Raw genomic sequence first — 14,811 nt, 5'->3', positions numbered from 1 at the left:
GCAAGCACCAATATAACTGCCGGCAAAGTCTCCTTTAAACCGTGGGGATCAGGTGGACGGGGACTGGCGCTACCCTACCTTTTTAGGGAATACCCCCGGGGGGGGGGATGTGACGTCAAATCGGTACTGCATAGTTCCCGGGTGCTGCTGACAAGTTCCTGCGCAACGTATAACGATCAACTAATTTGGTTTGAGTTTTTTTGTCGGGCTCATAATGTTGGGATTGTTTATGCCGATATACTTGCCGATACTAAAAGGTTGCGCTGGAACTGTGTTGGAGTTGCGTCAAAAATGAAAGGATTCTTTAATCGAAAAGAGTTCGGTACAGTTTCGCTTAATGATACACAGCGCTATGGACTGTCGAAGGAATGCAGTGATGGCGACCCGTAAAGCTGGTAGTTGCTATCTAAATTGATCAAAGAGCGTGGTTTTTCATTGAATTTACAACATTTAAACTGTTGTTTTTTGGGGGTTTCGGGGGAGGGGGGAAGGTAACTGGGTTAGGTTAGGTTACGTATTTAATATATGCTATTCTTTACCCCCACCCCCCTAAAGTGCAAATATATAGCCCAAACGTGTTTCTAAACTATTATATATTCATCCTATTTTATTTTTTTTGATTAGCATTAGCCAAACTTGAAGTCTTTAGTGCGTACCATTAATAGCAACAGTACCGAGAATTCTTTGGGTCTTTGTAAATATTTCTTTTCGTCATACTCATAAGCAATATGTGTAAGATAACTGTCTGGATATTGTGAAATTCCTTGAATAGTGTATTGAGAAATTAAGCACCACGATATGTGAAATACAGCCCCACACCGTTCCCTGTACCAGTACCAGCGAAAACCCTGAAGCCTTTTTATTCGGAAGTTTTGAGAAATTCATCTTAACATATGAATGGCCTTAAGGAGTGGAAAGATTAGACAGACAGTCGTTGTGGTGATTCTAAAACAGCAATCTGTGAACTAAGACCTAGTAAAACTTCGTGGCGCCTCTTTATTAGTAACCAGACCGCAGCAACTAATATAGCAGATGGTATTAAGGCAAACACAAATCCTTAAAATCTCGGTTGAAAATCCCTATATATCATGTACTGCTCCCTTTGTCCCAGATAATGTTTTTTGCCCAGAAGATAGCAGCTCGGGCAAGTTTTAAGCTTCCTATTAAAATATAGGGATAACCAGCAACATCCTCGAATTGTATGTTCCCTGAACTAGGATCGGGTAAATTTGGAGGAATATCTGAAATCTAGCTAAATGTCAGCTTTTTTGAACCAATAGTTTTTGGTGAAATACCAACGACGAATGTTTGAGAATCTATTGCTCAGAAGATGCCCGAAAGAAGTTCATGTATTTATAAGTAATAAATGAAACCATATTGTTCAGCTAAACAAGGGAATTTTTTTTCTCTACAAATTTTGCCTTGATTTAAACAAACGGAAAAAATGAGTCTTTTCGGAATTAAGCTCGAAAACTAAGTTCTTGCTATCTTGGCTTTCAAAATATAATGATCAATATATCTTTGATTTGATGATTAGAGGTTTTTTTTCGTAGAAATTGGCAAATTCCAATTTTCAAAGTTTTTTTTTATTTCTTTAGCGTTAAGAAAACCATATTCGTTTTACACCAGTAATTCAATGATTTACTGCAGACTCCCCAATCGGCCAAAATAAGAATTAAAAGATTCTAAGGTGATTGTGTGAAAAGTGTAAGAATAATAATTTTCCCTCGGAATAAAATGACGTAATACACCTTTCACAGTACTGTAACAACTTTACTTATTAATGTTTTAGCTGAATGATATAGTAGCATTTAGAATTCTTTTGTTCAAACTTGCCTTAGCAACGCAACAGCGCGCAGACCATAAAACCAAAACAACAAAACAATATCTTCTATAGAAATGTTTTTTCATGGAAACATATTAGTATTTGTTTTCCAGATATGAAAGGTCACTTAAGTTCTAAGAAAATTAATACAGGGAAGGTTTCATCTGAAGAAATTCCGAGTCCGAGTGATAGCTCACGGTAATTATTTGTTCTCAGACTTAGTGGATCAAAGGTTATTTTAAACGTTTTAACTTCATATTATTCCACATGACCGGAAGATTTAGTGTCAGGCCGTAGATTACTGCAAAAAGCAGTGTCTTTAATTGATAAGGCTAGATTTATTAACATGTACATCAATTATATTGGGTAAATCCACAATTCAATTTATTATTTTAAGTTATTAAATTAATTAATCAAACCAATTTGATATTTTCATCATATTTTGGTATATTTCATTAGGATTAACCTAACTTTACTTCTTGGGTGTCTTCGCTATAATACATAAGTACCACATATTGCCACCTATATTTTCTTTTTTCAGTGAACTGTTCTAGAACACTGGTATGAAATCGCCTTTCTGGAAGCCCTAACTGACCGTCTGAAACCTAATCAATTTTATTGCTTTTTGCTAATGCACTATGGTATGCACTACTTTGGCTCATAGCGTAAAACCTAAAAAAAATTCCATATTTCCACAATTGTTTCTATTATTTCTCTATTTCCATATTTCCATAATTGCAGCATGTACTAGCTAGTCAGTTTTTATGCTTACTAGTAGTACAATGAGGGTTGAGTTTAATAAAATTAAACTGATATATAGGACTACCTCAAAACCTATAATAAATTAACATATATCGAAAAGAATGTTCAGAGATCAGTATTTTCTTAATCTCTGGGAAGCAATAAAAATGGATTTCCTGGGAAACATTACATATGTCGAAAATCCCAACAAATTATCTACATAATTCCGTTTCTGGGAATGAATTAAGAGCCCAAAATATTGTATATTCTATCACTATCACAAATTATTTCACGATCAATTAGAAATGATAAATTTAAGCATAAATCGTCTTCCTATCAAAAAGTTTGTGGTAACGAACTTTAAGTAATCAGCGACTCGACCCAATAGTAACCAAAACTATAAAAACAGAATTTTAATAGTGATAGACACATCAGAAGAATTGGCTTTTTATGATTCCAAATATATAAGATTCATTAAATTTAATGTTACCCATCAAAAGCTAATAGGCTGAGAAAATTTGCCTGTTTTTCGGAAAATCGAGAAAACATACCCCAAAAGTCAAGGTATCTAATTGAAAATTGCAGCATTAGATTCAGTGTATCAGAGGACCCTACTGTAGAGTTTCCATGCTCCCATCATTAAAAATGTGAATTATTATTATTATTTTTTCCAGGAGAAAGATCACGGTTGCGTTTATTTTTTTTTTCTTTGTTCTTCTCAGGGGTGATCGTATCGAACCAATGGCCCTGATTAGCCCTACGAGATGGGGAGACCTCATTTGAACGGAATTATAATTTCTAGTACCTATTTAAATGACCAAAAAAATTGGAGGGCAACTAGCCCACATTCAGCGCCTTTTTTCCAAAAATCTTCCAACCCAAATCTTGAGATAACCATTTTGTTCAGTATAGTTGAAAGGTCCAATAATTATTTTTTTGAGGATGATATGACCCTCCAGAGTCCCCGAAGGAGGGGCTGAAAATTAATGAAATTTGCCAATTGTTTACATATAGTATTTGTCATTAGAAAGTATACAAACATTTTTAAGGGGGCGGATTTTCTGGGGATGGATTTTCTACGGGGAGTATTTCCCATTGGGATGGATGTTTCCAAGGATGAACTTTTCAGGAGAAATTTTGTACGGGGGAAATTTGTCAGAATTCATATACAAAATTCATTTTATTTATCCTACTTTCTCGTTGGCAATCCCGTTTTACATGTGGATATGCTTAGGGATATTGTCCGGGGGAAATTTTCAGCGGAGTCGGATTTCTACGGGAGATTTTTGTGGAGAAGGGAATTTTCCATTGGAGAAATTTTCCATTGAGGAATTATCACTATCACCATGAAAAATCCTCTATGGTGAACTTTTCCGCGAGAGAGAATTTTTCCATTGGGGGGGGGATGCTTTCTGGGGAATGCTTTCCACACATAGGGGATTCTACCATGACCTAAAAAAGATAAGAAATTAAATAAAAAAATAAGTCTTTTTTTTTCAAATGCAAGTACGCTAAGGAGTATTTTCGGGCGGAATCGTCTTTAAAAAATTAAAGCCGAGACGGGGAATTGGCAGCACCGATAGCATTGTCCTAGGGTAATTTTCTGCGAGGGAGGATTTTACGTGGGAGGAATGTTCTATTGGGGAATATTTGGTGGGGGGGATTTTCATGGAGAGGGAGATGGATTTATTTGGATTACCTGAAAAGCAATCGGAAATTAAATAAAAACACATTTTTTGTATTGAAAGTAAGGAGTAACACTAAAAATTAAAACAATTAGAAATTATTCCGTATATGAGGTGGCTGCCCCCTTCTCCATATACCGTTCTTTACGGTAAAGTTTGAACTTTTGTCCAAATTATTTTAGCACGATTCCTGAAACACAAGGTTTGTTTAATTAGAATCAGAATCTTTTTTAAAAGCACTAAAGAACTTTAGCGTAAAGACAGGGATCCAGCCTTCCTTATATTCGAAATAATTTCTGTTTATTTTAAGTTTTATTGTTGCTCTTTATTTTCAGTAGAAAAATCTTTTTTTTATTTAATATCTGACATGGTTGAAATTTTGTATTGACTTTAGTTTACTTTCAGGTAAATGAACTTGAATTTTTTGAAAGGATGGGGTGATAAACAAAAACAAATGTATAAAATACTAAAAATAATAAAAAAATATTTACAAATTCGCGATTGAGGGCAAGGCACGGATCCGAAATCTCCCCACTTCAGTGGACGATTATATACTCGCCCATACTTGTGTGTTGTGTATACTTGCTGTATATACTTGCTATGCTTGAATTTACTTGCATGTTTTTACCCAAGCAATTAATTTTTTTATAGCCTGTTGAAAACTAGCGAAAATAAGTATTATTTGATTATTTAGACTTGAAAATAACTTATGTCTTAACAAAAATACACCTTTTCTTATTTTGCCTGTTTGTGTTTTTTTTTTCCGAAGTTTGACAGTTCGTCTCAATTTTTTAAGAACGACTCCTGAAGCACAAGGGCTAGGAGGCTAACCAGAATAGGAGGCTTTTTTAAAAGTGCTAAGAAACTTTAGCGTGAAGAGCAAGTAGGGGGAAACCCCCTTATATACAGATTAACTTCTGTTTGTTTTGACTTTTAATGTTGCTCCTTACTATCAGTTAAAGAACTTTTTTATTTAATCCAAAACAGCTTCGAATAATAAATATTTTACTAAAATTTCATAGAAGCAATTATTATACTTTTCAGTAGGATTGTTATCATTTGTTTCTAGAAGCCTTACAACTTGGAAAGAGGCCTAAAAGGAACTCTTTAGACTCCCTTTGAGAGAGTCTTTGATTCCAAAACTTTAAGCAAAGATTTTAAGTACAATCTCTTCCTGAAGGATTGAACTCGCCTTTTTCGTCACATCTCACTCAATAAGTGTCATTTCATAGAAGATGAAACAAGGAACGTGTCATTCTTTCGATAGTGATTCTTGAAAATGTTATTTTATATAAAGTTATTTTATATATTTATATATAAATGTTATTTTATTTTATTTATTTTATTATTTTATTTTAGTTATTTTATTTTATATATAAATGTTATTTTATGTTATTATATATAAAGCAATAAATTGATGCAGTTGACAACTTAATTCAGAACCACATACACAACTTATTTCATTTTTATGGAAACCGAAATTAAAATTCATACTTTTACTATTGGTAATTCATTGCATCACTAAGCCACCTGACCTGAGGTTAATACAAAATTCACGCTTTCCTCTTCTGTCCACTCGATTCAGAGCTTCGCTAACTACTCCCTCACGAGAAAGAAACTTGTTTGAAACTTCAGAAAAATGATAAAACAGGTCATGAGGATATAAAACAGAATTTGTAGAGTTTAATGAAATGATTCCCGAGAAAATACCTGTTCATTTTGATTAGACAGTCCTCTGCATTGGATCCTGCAAACTTTAACCTTTTCAGAAGCCAAAAAAAGTTTCTTAGAATATCTATTATGCGTGAAAGGTGTTTCAAATGACCTTCTTTTATAGGTATGGTAGCACTGTCTCTCTAACTGGATCTATTAACTCTCTTGCAGACGATGATGGAGAAAATGAGGGAAATGTCCGTGTTATTGTTAGAATCAAGCCACTTAACGCTAAACAAATTCGTACTGAAGAGTCAGAGTCAGTTCAAGTTATTAGTCCAACACAAATTTTGGTAGGCCTATGCTAGCTTCCTTTTCTGATTCGATGTTTTACTACTATTTATCCATATCTACTTATATGACAATTGACATAATTAATAAAAAAAAATAAAAAAAATTACATAGCAGCTACGATTAGATTGATTTGGTTTGGTGTATGTGCTGCTGAAACCACCGAAATCACTGAAAACACCGAGACATGAGTATATCAGAGATAACTAAGTAGCATTAACCTAGTATAGAGTGAAGTATCTTCCATTTTTTTTCTGGTGACTTCGTATGAAAGAGGTGATCATTTCAGAGGAAGTTCATTCAACCGATTATTTAGGGCTACATTGTTCTTCTTATGCACTAAAAGTAATTGAGGGGCAGAAATTTTTCTCTCTTCCTCTTTTCTTCCTTCGGGCGCTCCCATAACTCTTTGGCATTAGATCAAACTTTTGGATATTTATTTTGTGTGAGATAGTGAGAAAATCCTACATTTATTGCTATTATGGTATGCAGGATGGATGTAGACCAAGGTACAAGGAACGTAAATTATGAAAATTGCCCAATTTTGACGAATACATTTTATAGGGGGAAAAGGTGGGTAAGTCTTATGTTGGCTTATCATGTCTGATAAAAGCAAATCATTAGATCATATTTGAATATTTGACCTCTTATCAGTTTGAAACTTGCAGTGGCAACTTTATCAAACAGTTTGTGGTAACGAACTGTAAGTAAGGAGCGACCCGGGCTCAATAGTAACCAAACTCTAAAAACGTAATTTTGATATCAATCGATATTTCAAAAGAATAGGCTTACTTTGCTAATTTCAAATATATAAGTTTCATTAAATTTAGTTATACTCATTAAAAGCTACGAGCCTGAGAATATTTGCCTGATTTTAGGCGAAAAAAGGGAAGAAACATCCCCTAAAAGTCATAAGATTTGAGCGAAAATCATACCATCAGATTCAGCGTATCAGAAAAACCTACTGTAGAGGTTTCAAGCTCTTATCTGCAAAAATGTGGAATTCTGTATTTTTTTGCCAGAAAAAAGATCACGGATGCGTTTCTTTTTTGTTTTTTTCCAAGAGTGATCGTATCGACCCAGCGGTCCTAGAATACTGTAAGAGGGCTCATTTGAATCTGTGACTAATGCTACTTGCGATTGAAACTGTGACGACACCTGCTTACGACAAATACTATTTGTGACTGTCACAGCTTGGAATCGTCACATCTTCTGACTATGACTTCTTGCAAATTGAAAATTCTATTTTCTTTTTTAAGTGACCAAAAAAATTGGAGGCCAACTAGGCCCCCTCCCCCGCACCTTTTTCCTAAAATCGTACGATCAAAATTTTGAGGTAGCCATTTTGTTCATCATAGTTGAAACGCCCAATAATTATGCCTTTGTATATAACATACTCCCCCCAAAGCCCCAGGGTAAAGGTCTTTAAGTTATAAAATTTGCCCATTGTTTACAAATACTATTTGTTATTGGTAAGTAGTCTATGTAAACATTTTCGGGTGGGGGGGGGCGAATTTTCCGCTGGGGATTTTCCTGTGGGGGAGTTTTCCTGGGAATGGAAATTCCCAGGGTGTGAACTTGTCAGGGAAAATTATGCACTTAGGGAAATTTGTCAGAATTCCTATAATTTTTTTTTATGCGTCTTGCTTTCTTTTTTCCGTCTCAATTTTACACGCGGAGTTGTTAAGGGCAATCCCTTCGGGGTAAATTTCCGCCGTGATTTAATAGTTTAGAGGGTTTTTCCGTGGGGAGGGGAAATTTTGCCATGGAGGTGGGGCCAGATTTCCTGGGTTTTTTTGCAAAAAACGATCAGAAATTTAAAAAAAAACCTGTTTTTTTTCAATTGGAGGTAAGGAGTAACATTAACACTTAAAACGAAATTGTTACGAATATGAAGGAATCGCCACCTTCTCAATATCTCAGTTTTTACGTTAAAGTTTGAATTTTGTCCCGAATCCTTAAGAACGACTCCTGAAACACAACGCTCGTTTAATTAGAACAACAAGAAGATTTTTTTAGAAGTACTGAAAAGCTTTAGCGTAAAGAACGAGGTGTTGAGGAGGGGCAATCCCTTCATACACGTTATAATTTTCCAAAAATATTTGGCTTTCGAGTTGGCGTCAACTACGTCATAGTCTACGTTATATCGTAATCATAAACAGGGTCTCTGACCCTGCCATACCCCTCCCCACCTTTCATAACTAGTAAAACTCTTCACGATTGATACCTCTGCTGCATTGCAGTTTTTTAGCTTATCATAGAAACTTGATTTTCTGAAGATAGGGGCGAGAATTAAATTTTCATTTTATAATGAAATAGTCGTGAAATGTTTCTTCAACGAAATAAAATTTTTTATTATGATCAAAGACTTTATCATATTAAAACATTCTTTGAAAAGGAATCCAATTAAAAAAGAAACAGATCAGGGGCGTAATTCCCCTCCCAGACCTCGGTTTGCCCCCCCCTAGCTTAATTTTAGTCTATTCAAAAATCTTGTCAAGACTAAGATGAGCCTGTATAGAGATGAGAGGAGATATACGTTTATTAAAAAAAGAAAACAAACACTGTTGGCCTTTCGCCTGCCAAGAAAGGCAATAAGCTTGAAAGGGCAAGCGAGGTTATCATTCTCAGCTAATTAAAGCCACTTTCATACCGAGCAAACCGAGCTACTCAACACACAAGCAAAACAACTGATGAAAGAAGAAAGGAAAAATGAGAAAGAGGAAAAGACAAGAAGAAAATAGAAAACAACAAAATTAACAGCAAAGAAAATCAGGAAAATACCTTGAATAGAAAGACAATCTGGAACGGGCTTGACATCAAAATCACTCACGATATAGAAGAAACTTCTTTGCCCCTGACTTGAAAGCCGGAAGACTAGGCGCATTTTCCACACACTCGGGCAATATATCCCAAACATGGGGACCAGAATGGCGAATCACAAAAGATGCCCGAGTGGTGATCCTAAACTCATGAGTTAAGTTATCAGCTTTTCTTGTATTATGATTATGACGGTCTCTATTAAAAGTATGAAGATTTTCAAAAGCAGGGGTGAGCAGCTGATCCAAATATTTATACGACAAAATCGCGACTTGGTAATCTCAAATTTGGGATATATTCATTATTTTATTCTTTTTAAAATGCTCATGAGCAGGAATCTCTTCAGAATCTTAAAATTCCGATAATAATTTTACAGCTTTATTTTGACGTTTTTGTACTCTTTTGAAATATGTTAAAAAATTACTGCTAATATATGGACAAAATATAGAAACATAAATAATTTTTAGAATCTCTTTGGGACTAGATTTTTAATCCTTCGCATCTTCCCAAGGCTTCTGCTTAATTTTTCAGCTATCGCACTTGAATAGTTTTTCCACGCAGGTTTTCATCAATTTAAAACCCCAAATACTTCGTTGTTGCTACTTTCTTTGTCACATTTCCTTGAACCGTAATATGATCATTTCCAGCACTTGACGAAAGTCTAGAAAATATCATGAAAAAAAGTTTTCGAAAAGTTTAGGGTTAACATATTTTCTTGAGAAGAAGCTATAAATTCAGAAACTACATAATGAATTTAATTATACGAAACATCAAGTGAGGGCGCTACCAGAAAGAGCAAAGTGTCATCTGCAAACAGGATGACACCAGCCTCTGACAGGTAATGTATCACTCGATCAATAAAAACGATGAAAAGTAGGGGTCCCAGGATTGACCCTTGTGGGACCCCACACTTTATTTTCTTTTTTGAAGATAAAAATGATCCATTATGAATTATCTGATACCGATTGTGCAGATACGATGAAAACCAATCCAGGCTTAAACCCTTTACCCCAATCGAGTCAAGAGCTTGAATAAGATCTGGGAGGTCCACCGTAACGAACGCTTTTTTCATATCCAAAAACACAGCTGCGGGTATGAGACCAGCTTCAAATGCATAACTATTCCAATCAACCAACCTCAGAACTGCCATATCCGTAGATAGTTCTTTTCAAGAATTTTATTCTTTTCAATATGATATATTAACTGGGTATGTGCCACTTTCTCATATAACTTAGAGAAAAATGGGTGAATAGATATAGGTCTTCGATTCGATGGGTCATCTTTTTTCCCTCCTTTATGAAGAAGAATCTCTCTTGCAATCTAGTGCTTCCGGGAAGACTCCAAGATCCGGAGAAAGGTTGATGAGGCGCGCCAAGACAGGTAAGACACTCGTTTTTGCGGCTTTTATGAGTTTCAGCAAAAACTCAACCATCCCGCTAGAGCTTGAATTCATTGTAGCCAGGAATTGTGCCACTTTCTGTTCCGAATATCTTGCAAACTCAAAGGAATTCTCACTTGCAGGCTGTCTTTCAAAGAGAGATCCAAAACTAGCAGATGTGCGCAGTTTATCCCGCGCTTGATCGCAAAGTCTTTTCCCTTCATTTGCAAAATACCCACTCAGAAATTTCGCAATGAGTTTAGTATCAGAAAGACGACCTCCTGTCGTCTCCTCCTTGTCGGCTCTCGCCTCCTCCTTACTATGAAATTTACCCAAATGTTTATTTATTGTTTTCCATTTATATTTCATATTCCCTTAATTTTCATGAAATTTATTTTGGAAATAAACTTCCTGAGCATTCCATTTTACTGAATTTAAAATATTCCGAAAACTTTTGAATTTTATAAAATTACCATCTGAATGATCCTTTAAATAATTCACATAAAGTTCGTTTTTCTGCTTTATTGAAACTAGAATAGCTTTTGTTATCCATGGTTTCTTAAGAAAATTTCTATTAGGGTTTATTCTTCGCAAGGGACATGTTTCATTCATTACATTACATTCGTCACTATCTCACTGAAGAGGTCATATGCTGTATTTGGACACTTTTCCTCTATTACAAGCGAGAAATTTGTTTTATCCATCATATTTGCAAAACTCTTAAGGTTTTTATTATTCATTTTACAGTAAAACAAAGCCCTTTCATTTCGTTTATTTTCCTTTGACTGATTCAGCTTTATTTTACTTATTAAAAGAAGGTGATCTAAGCCGTCGGACACAACCACATCTGCTTGGAATCCACCATTAACGAAACAATTATCAATTAAAGACGCCGAAAGATGCGAAATCCGAGTTGGAATAGTTACTATCATGTAACACCGTCATAGAATATAGAACGTAGTTTCCACTTTACTGAAAAAATATAAATGTTTTTACTTATATAACTTTAGTAAATCAAATTAAATTAACATTTTGATTACTAAATATCAGTATATGTATATTAATTGACAATGTACTTTCATTTGTATTTTTTCAGTAAAGTGCAACTTATGTTCTGGCCTTGGGAAGGCACAGGGGTTTTGAGCCCTGTTCATGTTAATTTCTGCTCGTTTTGAGTTTGACTCGGTTTCATTGTAATTTCTGTTCTTTTTGAGTTTCATTTATTTATCGATGCTAATTTGTGGTAGTTTCACGCTTAGTAGATTATTTGATTTTATTTTTGCTCATTTTTGGTTTAATGGAGTTCTTTACTTTCCTTTGAAAAACTTATTTTGTGGAAAAAGTTTTTTTAATTAGTTTTTGTTTGTTTTATATTGACATAGTCTTTTCAGGGAAAAAGAAAATAATACTTTAAATCTTTTCGTAATTTTTAAGACTTTTTAGTTTGGTCTACTATTTGGAGAAAAATTTTTAAACAATTTTTAACAACATGCACCCTTTTAAAAATCTGGACACAAATAGTAGTGTTTAATTTAGTTTTATACTTCCTCTAGTTGACCTGAAATAAAAACTTGATACCATTTGCAAAAAAAAAAAATCTGTTTACTTTCTTTGATAGCTTGGATACACTTACGCTATTTTGATTTGGTTAAATTTTAAGAGCAGAAGTAGCCACAAAAGTTTGAGCATAATACTTTCAGTCGTTCTTGGGATACTGCTCAGAGGCCTTATTGGGAATTGGCATTAACACCAAGGCCGTATCCAGGGGGGGGGGTTTACCCGGTTTGAACCTCCCCCCTCCCCGAAATTTTTAACCGAGTTGAAAATAAGTCGAAAATTAGTAAAACCTTAGTAAAAATCAGTAAAATTAGTCGAAAACCGAGTCGAAAATTAGTAAAACCCCCCGAACAAAAATCCTGGATCCGCTCTTGATTATCACAGTGCATTTTGATTTAATCTTAAGGCAACATTTAGTTAAACATAATGGAAAAATGGTAGGGTGGGCGCGGGAGGGGGATTAGTTGCCCTCCAATCACTTTCGACTATAAAAAGGGCATTAGCCCTTTCTATTTGCAACCGAATGAGCCCTTTTTGAAGTTCCTACGACAACTCCTTCGATACGAAGTGCCCTGATCTAAACAAAAAAAAGTAATAATAATATATTGTACCCATATCGATCTTTACTATAAAAATTTTGAGCGTTCCAATCACTTTGACAATTAAAAAAGGCATTAGCCCTTTCAATTTTCAATCGAATGAGCCCTTTTTGAGTTTCTACGACAACGCTTTCTATAAACACCTTATAAAACCTCTAGGGCAAAAATTACAACCCTTGCCCTGAGGGCTGGGAGGGGGTTTTCATCCTCAAAGGCCTAATTTCCAGAACTATCAACTACGTTAAACAAAACGGCTATCTCAAAATTTTGGTTGGATATGTTTGGGGAAATGCTGGGCGTGAGAGGGGAGTTAGTTGCTCTCCAATCACTTTCAACTATTAAAAAAGGCACTAGCCCTTCCAATTTCCAATCGAATGAGCCCGTGTGAGAGAGGGGTTAGTTGCCCTCCAATTACTTCCGACTATTCAAAAGGGCACTAGCCCTTTTAATTTCCAATCGAAAGAGCCCTTTTTGAAGTTTCTACGACAACACTTTCTATAAAAAAAAACCTTATATGCCCCGGGACATAACTTACAACCTTTGCCATGAGGGCTGTAAGGGGTTGGCATCCTCAAAGACATAATTTCCAGACCTATCAACTATGTTGAACAAAATAGTTATCTCAAAATTTTAATTGGATTTGTCTGGGGAAATGGTGGGCGTGAGAGGAGGGTTACTTGCCCTCCAATCACTTTCGACTATTAAAAAGGGAAGTAGTCGGTATAATTTCCAATCGAATGATTCCTTTTCGAAGTTTCTACGATAACGCTTTCTATAAAAAAAAACTTATATGCCCCCAGGGCATAATTTACAACCCTTGTCCAGAGGGCTGTGGGGGGAGTGTCACCCTGATAAAGATTATTTCCGGACTTTTTAACTACGTCGAACAAAATAGCTATCCAAAATTTTGATTGGATGTGTTTGGGGAAATGGTGGGTGTGAGAGGGGTTTTAGTTATCCTCCAATTACTTTCGACTATTTAAAAGGGCACAAGCCCTTTTAATTTCCAATCGAAAGAGCCCTTTTTGAAGTTTCTACAAAATCACTATCTATAAGAACCTTAAAAGCCCCCAGGGCATAGGTTACAGCCCTTGCCCCGAGGGCTTTGAGGGGGTTATCATCCTCAAAGACCTAATTCATAAAACTTTTAAATACGCTGAACAAAATGGTTATCTAAAAATTTTTATTGGATGTATTTGGGGAAAAGATGGGCGTGAGAGGGGGATTAATTGCCCTCAAATCACTTTCAATTATTAAGAAGGTCTAGCCCTTTGAATTTGCAATCGAATGAGCCGTTTTTTAAGTTTTTACGACAAAGCTTTCAATAAAGACCTTATATGCCACTAGGGCATAACTTACAACCCTTCTCCTGAGGGCTGTGGGGGAGGGCCATACTAAAAGATACAATTTTTAGAACTTTCAAAAACGTTGACCAAAATGTCTCTCTCAACCTTTTGATTGGATGCGTCTGGATAAATAGTGGCCGTGAATGGGGTGTTAGTTTCCGTCCATTCATTTTTAAATGTTAAAAAGGGCATAAGCCATTTCAATTTCCAATCAAATGAGCCCTTTTTTGAAGTTTCTACGACAACGCTCTTTATAAAAACCTTGTATACCCCCAAGGCATAACTTACAACCCTTGCCCCGCGGGCTTGGGGGAGGGGGGGGGGTTGATATCCTCAAAGACCTAATTTCCAGAACTTTCAACAAAGTTGAACAAAATGGCTCTCTCAAAATTTTAATTGGATGTGTTTGGGGAAAAGGTGGGCGTGATAGAGGGATTAGTAGCCCTTCAATTACTTTCGACTATTAAAAAGGGCACTAGCCCTTTGAATTTCCAATCGAATGAGCCTTTTTTGAAGTTTCTATGACAATGCGGTCTATAAAAACCTTATATGCCCCCAGGGCATAACTTAAAGCCCTTGCCCTCAGGGTTTTCGGGTAGTGTCCTCCTCAAAAACATAGTTTCTATCTGGAAATCAACTACGCTGAACAAAATGGCTATCTCAAAATTTTGATTGGATGTGTTTGGGGAAGTGGTGGGAGTGGAAGGGGTGTTAATTGCCTTCCAATCACTTTCGACTATTAAAAAGGGCACAATCCACTCCAATTTCCAATTGAATGAGCCCTTGTTCTACGACAACTCCTTCGATACGAAGTTCCCTGGTATAAGGGAAAAAATAATAATAATACATTGTGTCA

General features: G+C 35.6%; 1 protein-coding gene across 1 annotated transcript in view; it reads left to right on the top strand.

The window, feature by feature from the left end:
* The first annotated feature begins 337 nt into the window (after positions 1-337).
* LOC148954502 (kinesin-like protein KIF17) overlaps positions 338-14,811 on the top strand; it is a 186,284-nt gene continuing 171,810 nt past the window's right edge. The window contains exons 1-3 of the mRNA XM_089086301.1: positions 338-395; positions 1,939-2,023; positions 6,089-6,257. Of these exons, the coding sequence (XP_088942427.1) occupies positions 338-395; positions 1,939-2,023; positions 6,089-6,257 (312 nt within the window). The remainder of the gene's footprint in view (positions 396-1,938; positions 2,024-6,088; positions 6,258-14,811) is intronic.

The sequence above is a fragment of the Artemia sp. Qi Xiang Cuo genome, chromosome 3, assembly GCF_049724085.1.
Source record: "Artemia sp. Qi Xiang Cuo chromosome 3, ASM4972408v1, whole genome shotgun sequence".
In the NCBI taxonomy this organism is placed as follows: Eukaryota; Metazoa; Arthropoda; class Branchiopoda; order Anostraca; family Artemiidae; genus Artemia; species Artemia sp. Qi Xiang Cuo.
Note: the sequence above shows the minus strand (reverse complement) of the source record. Positions and strands in the feature narration are given on the sequence as shown.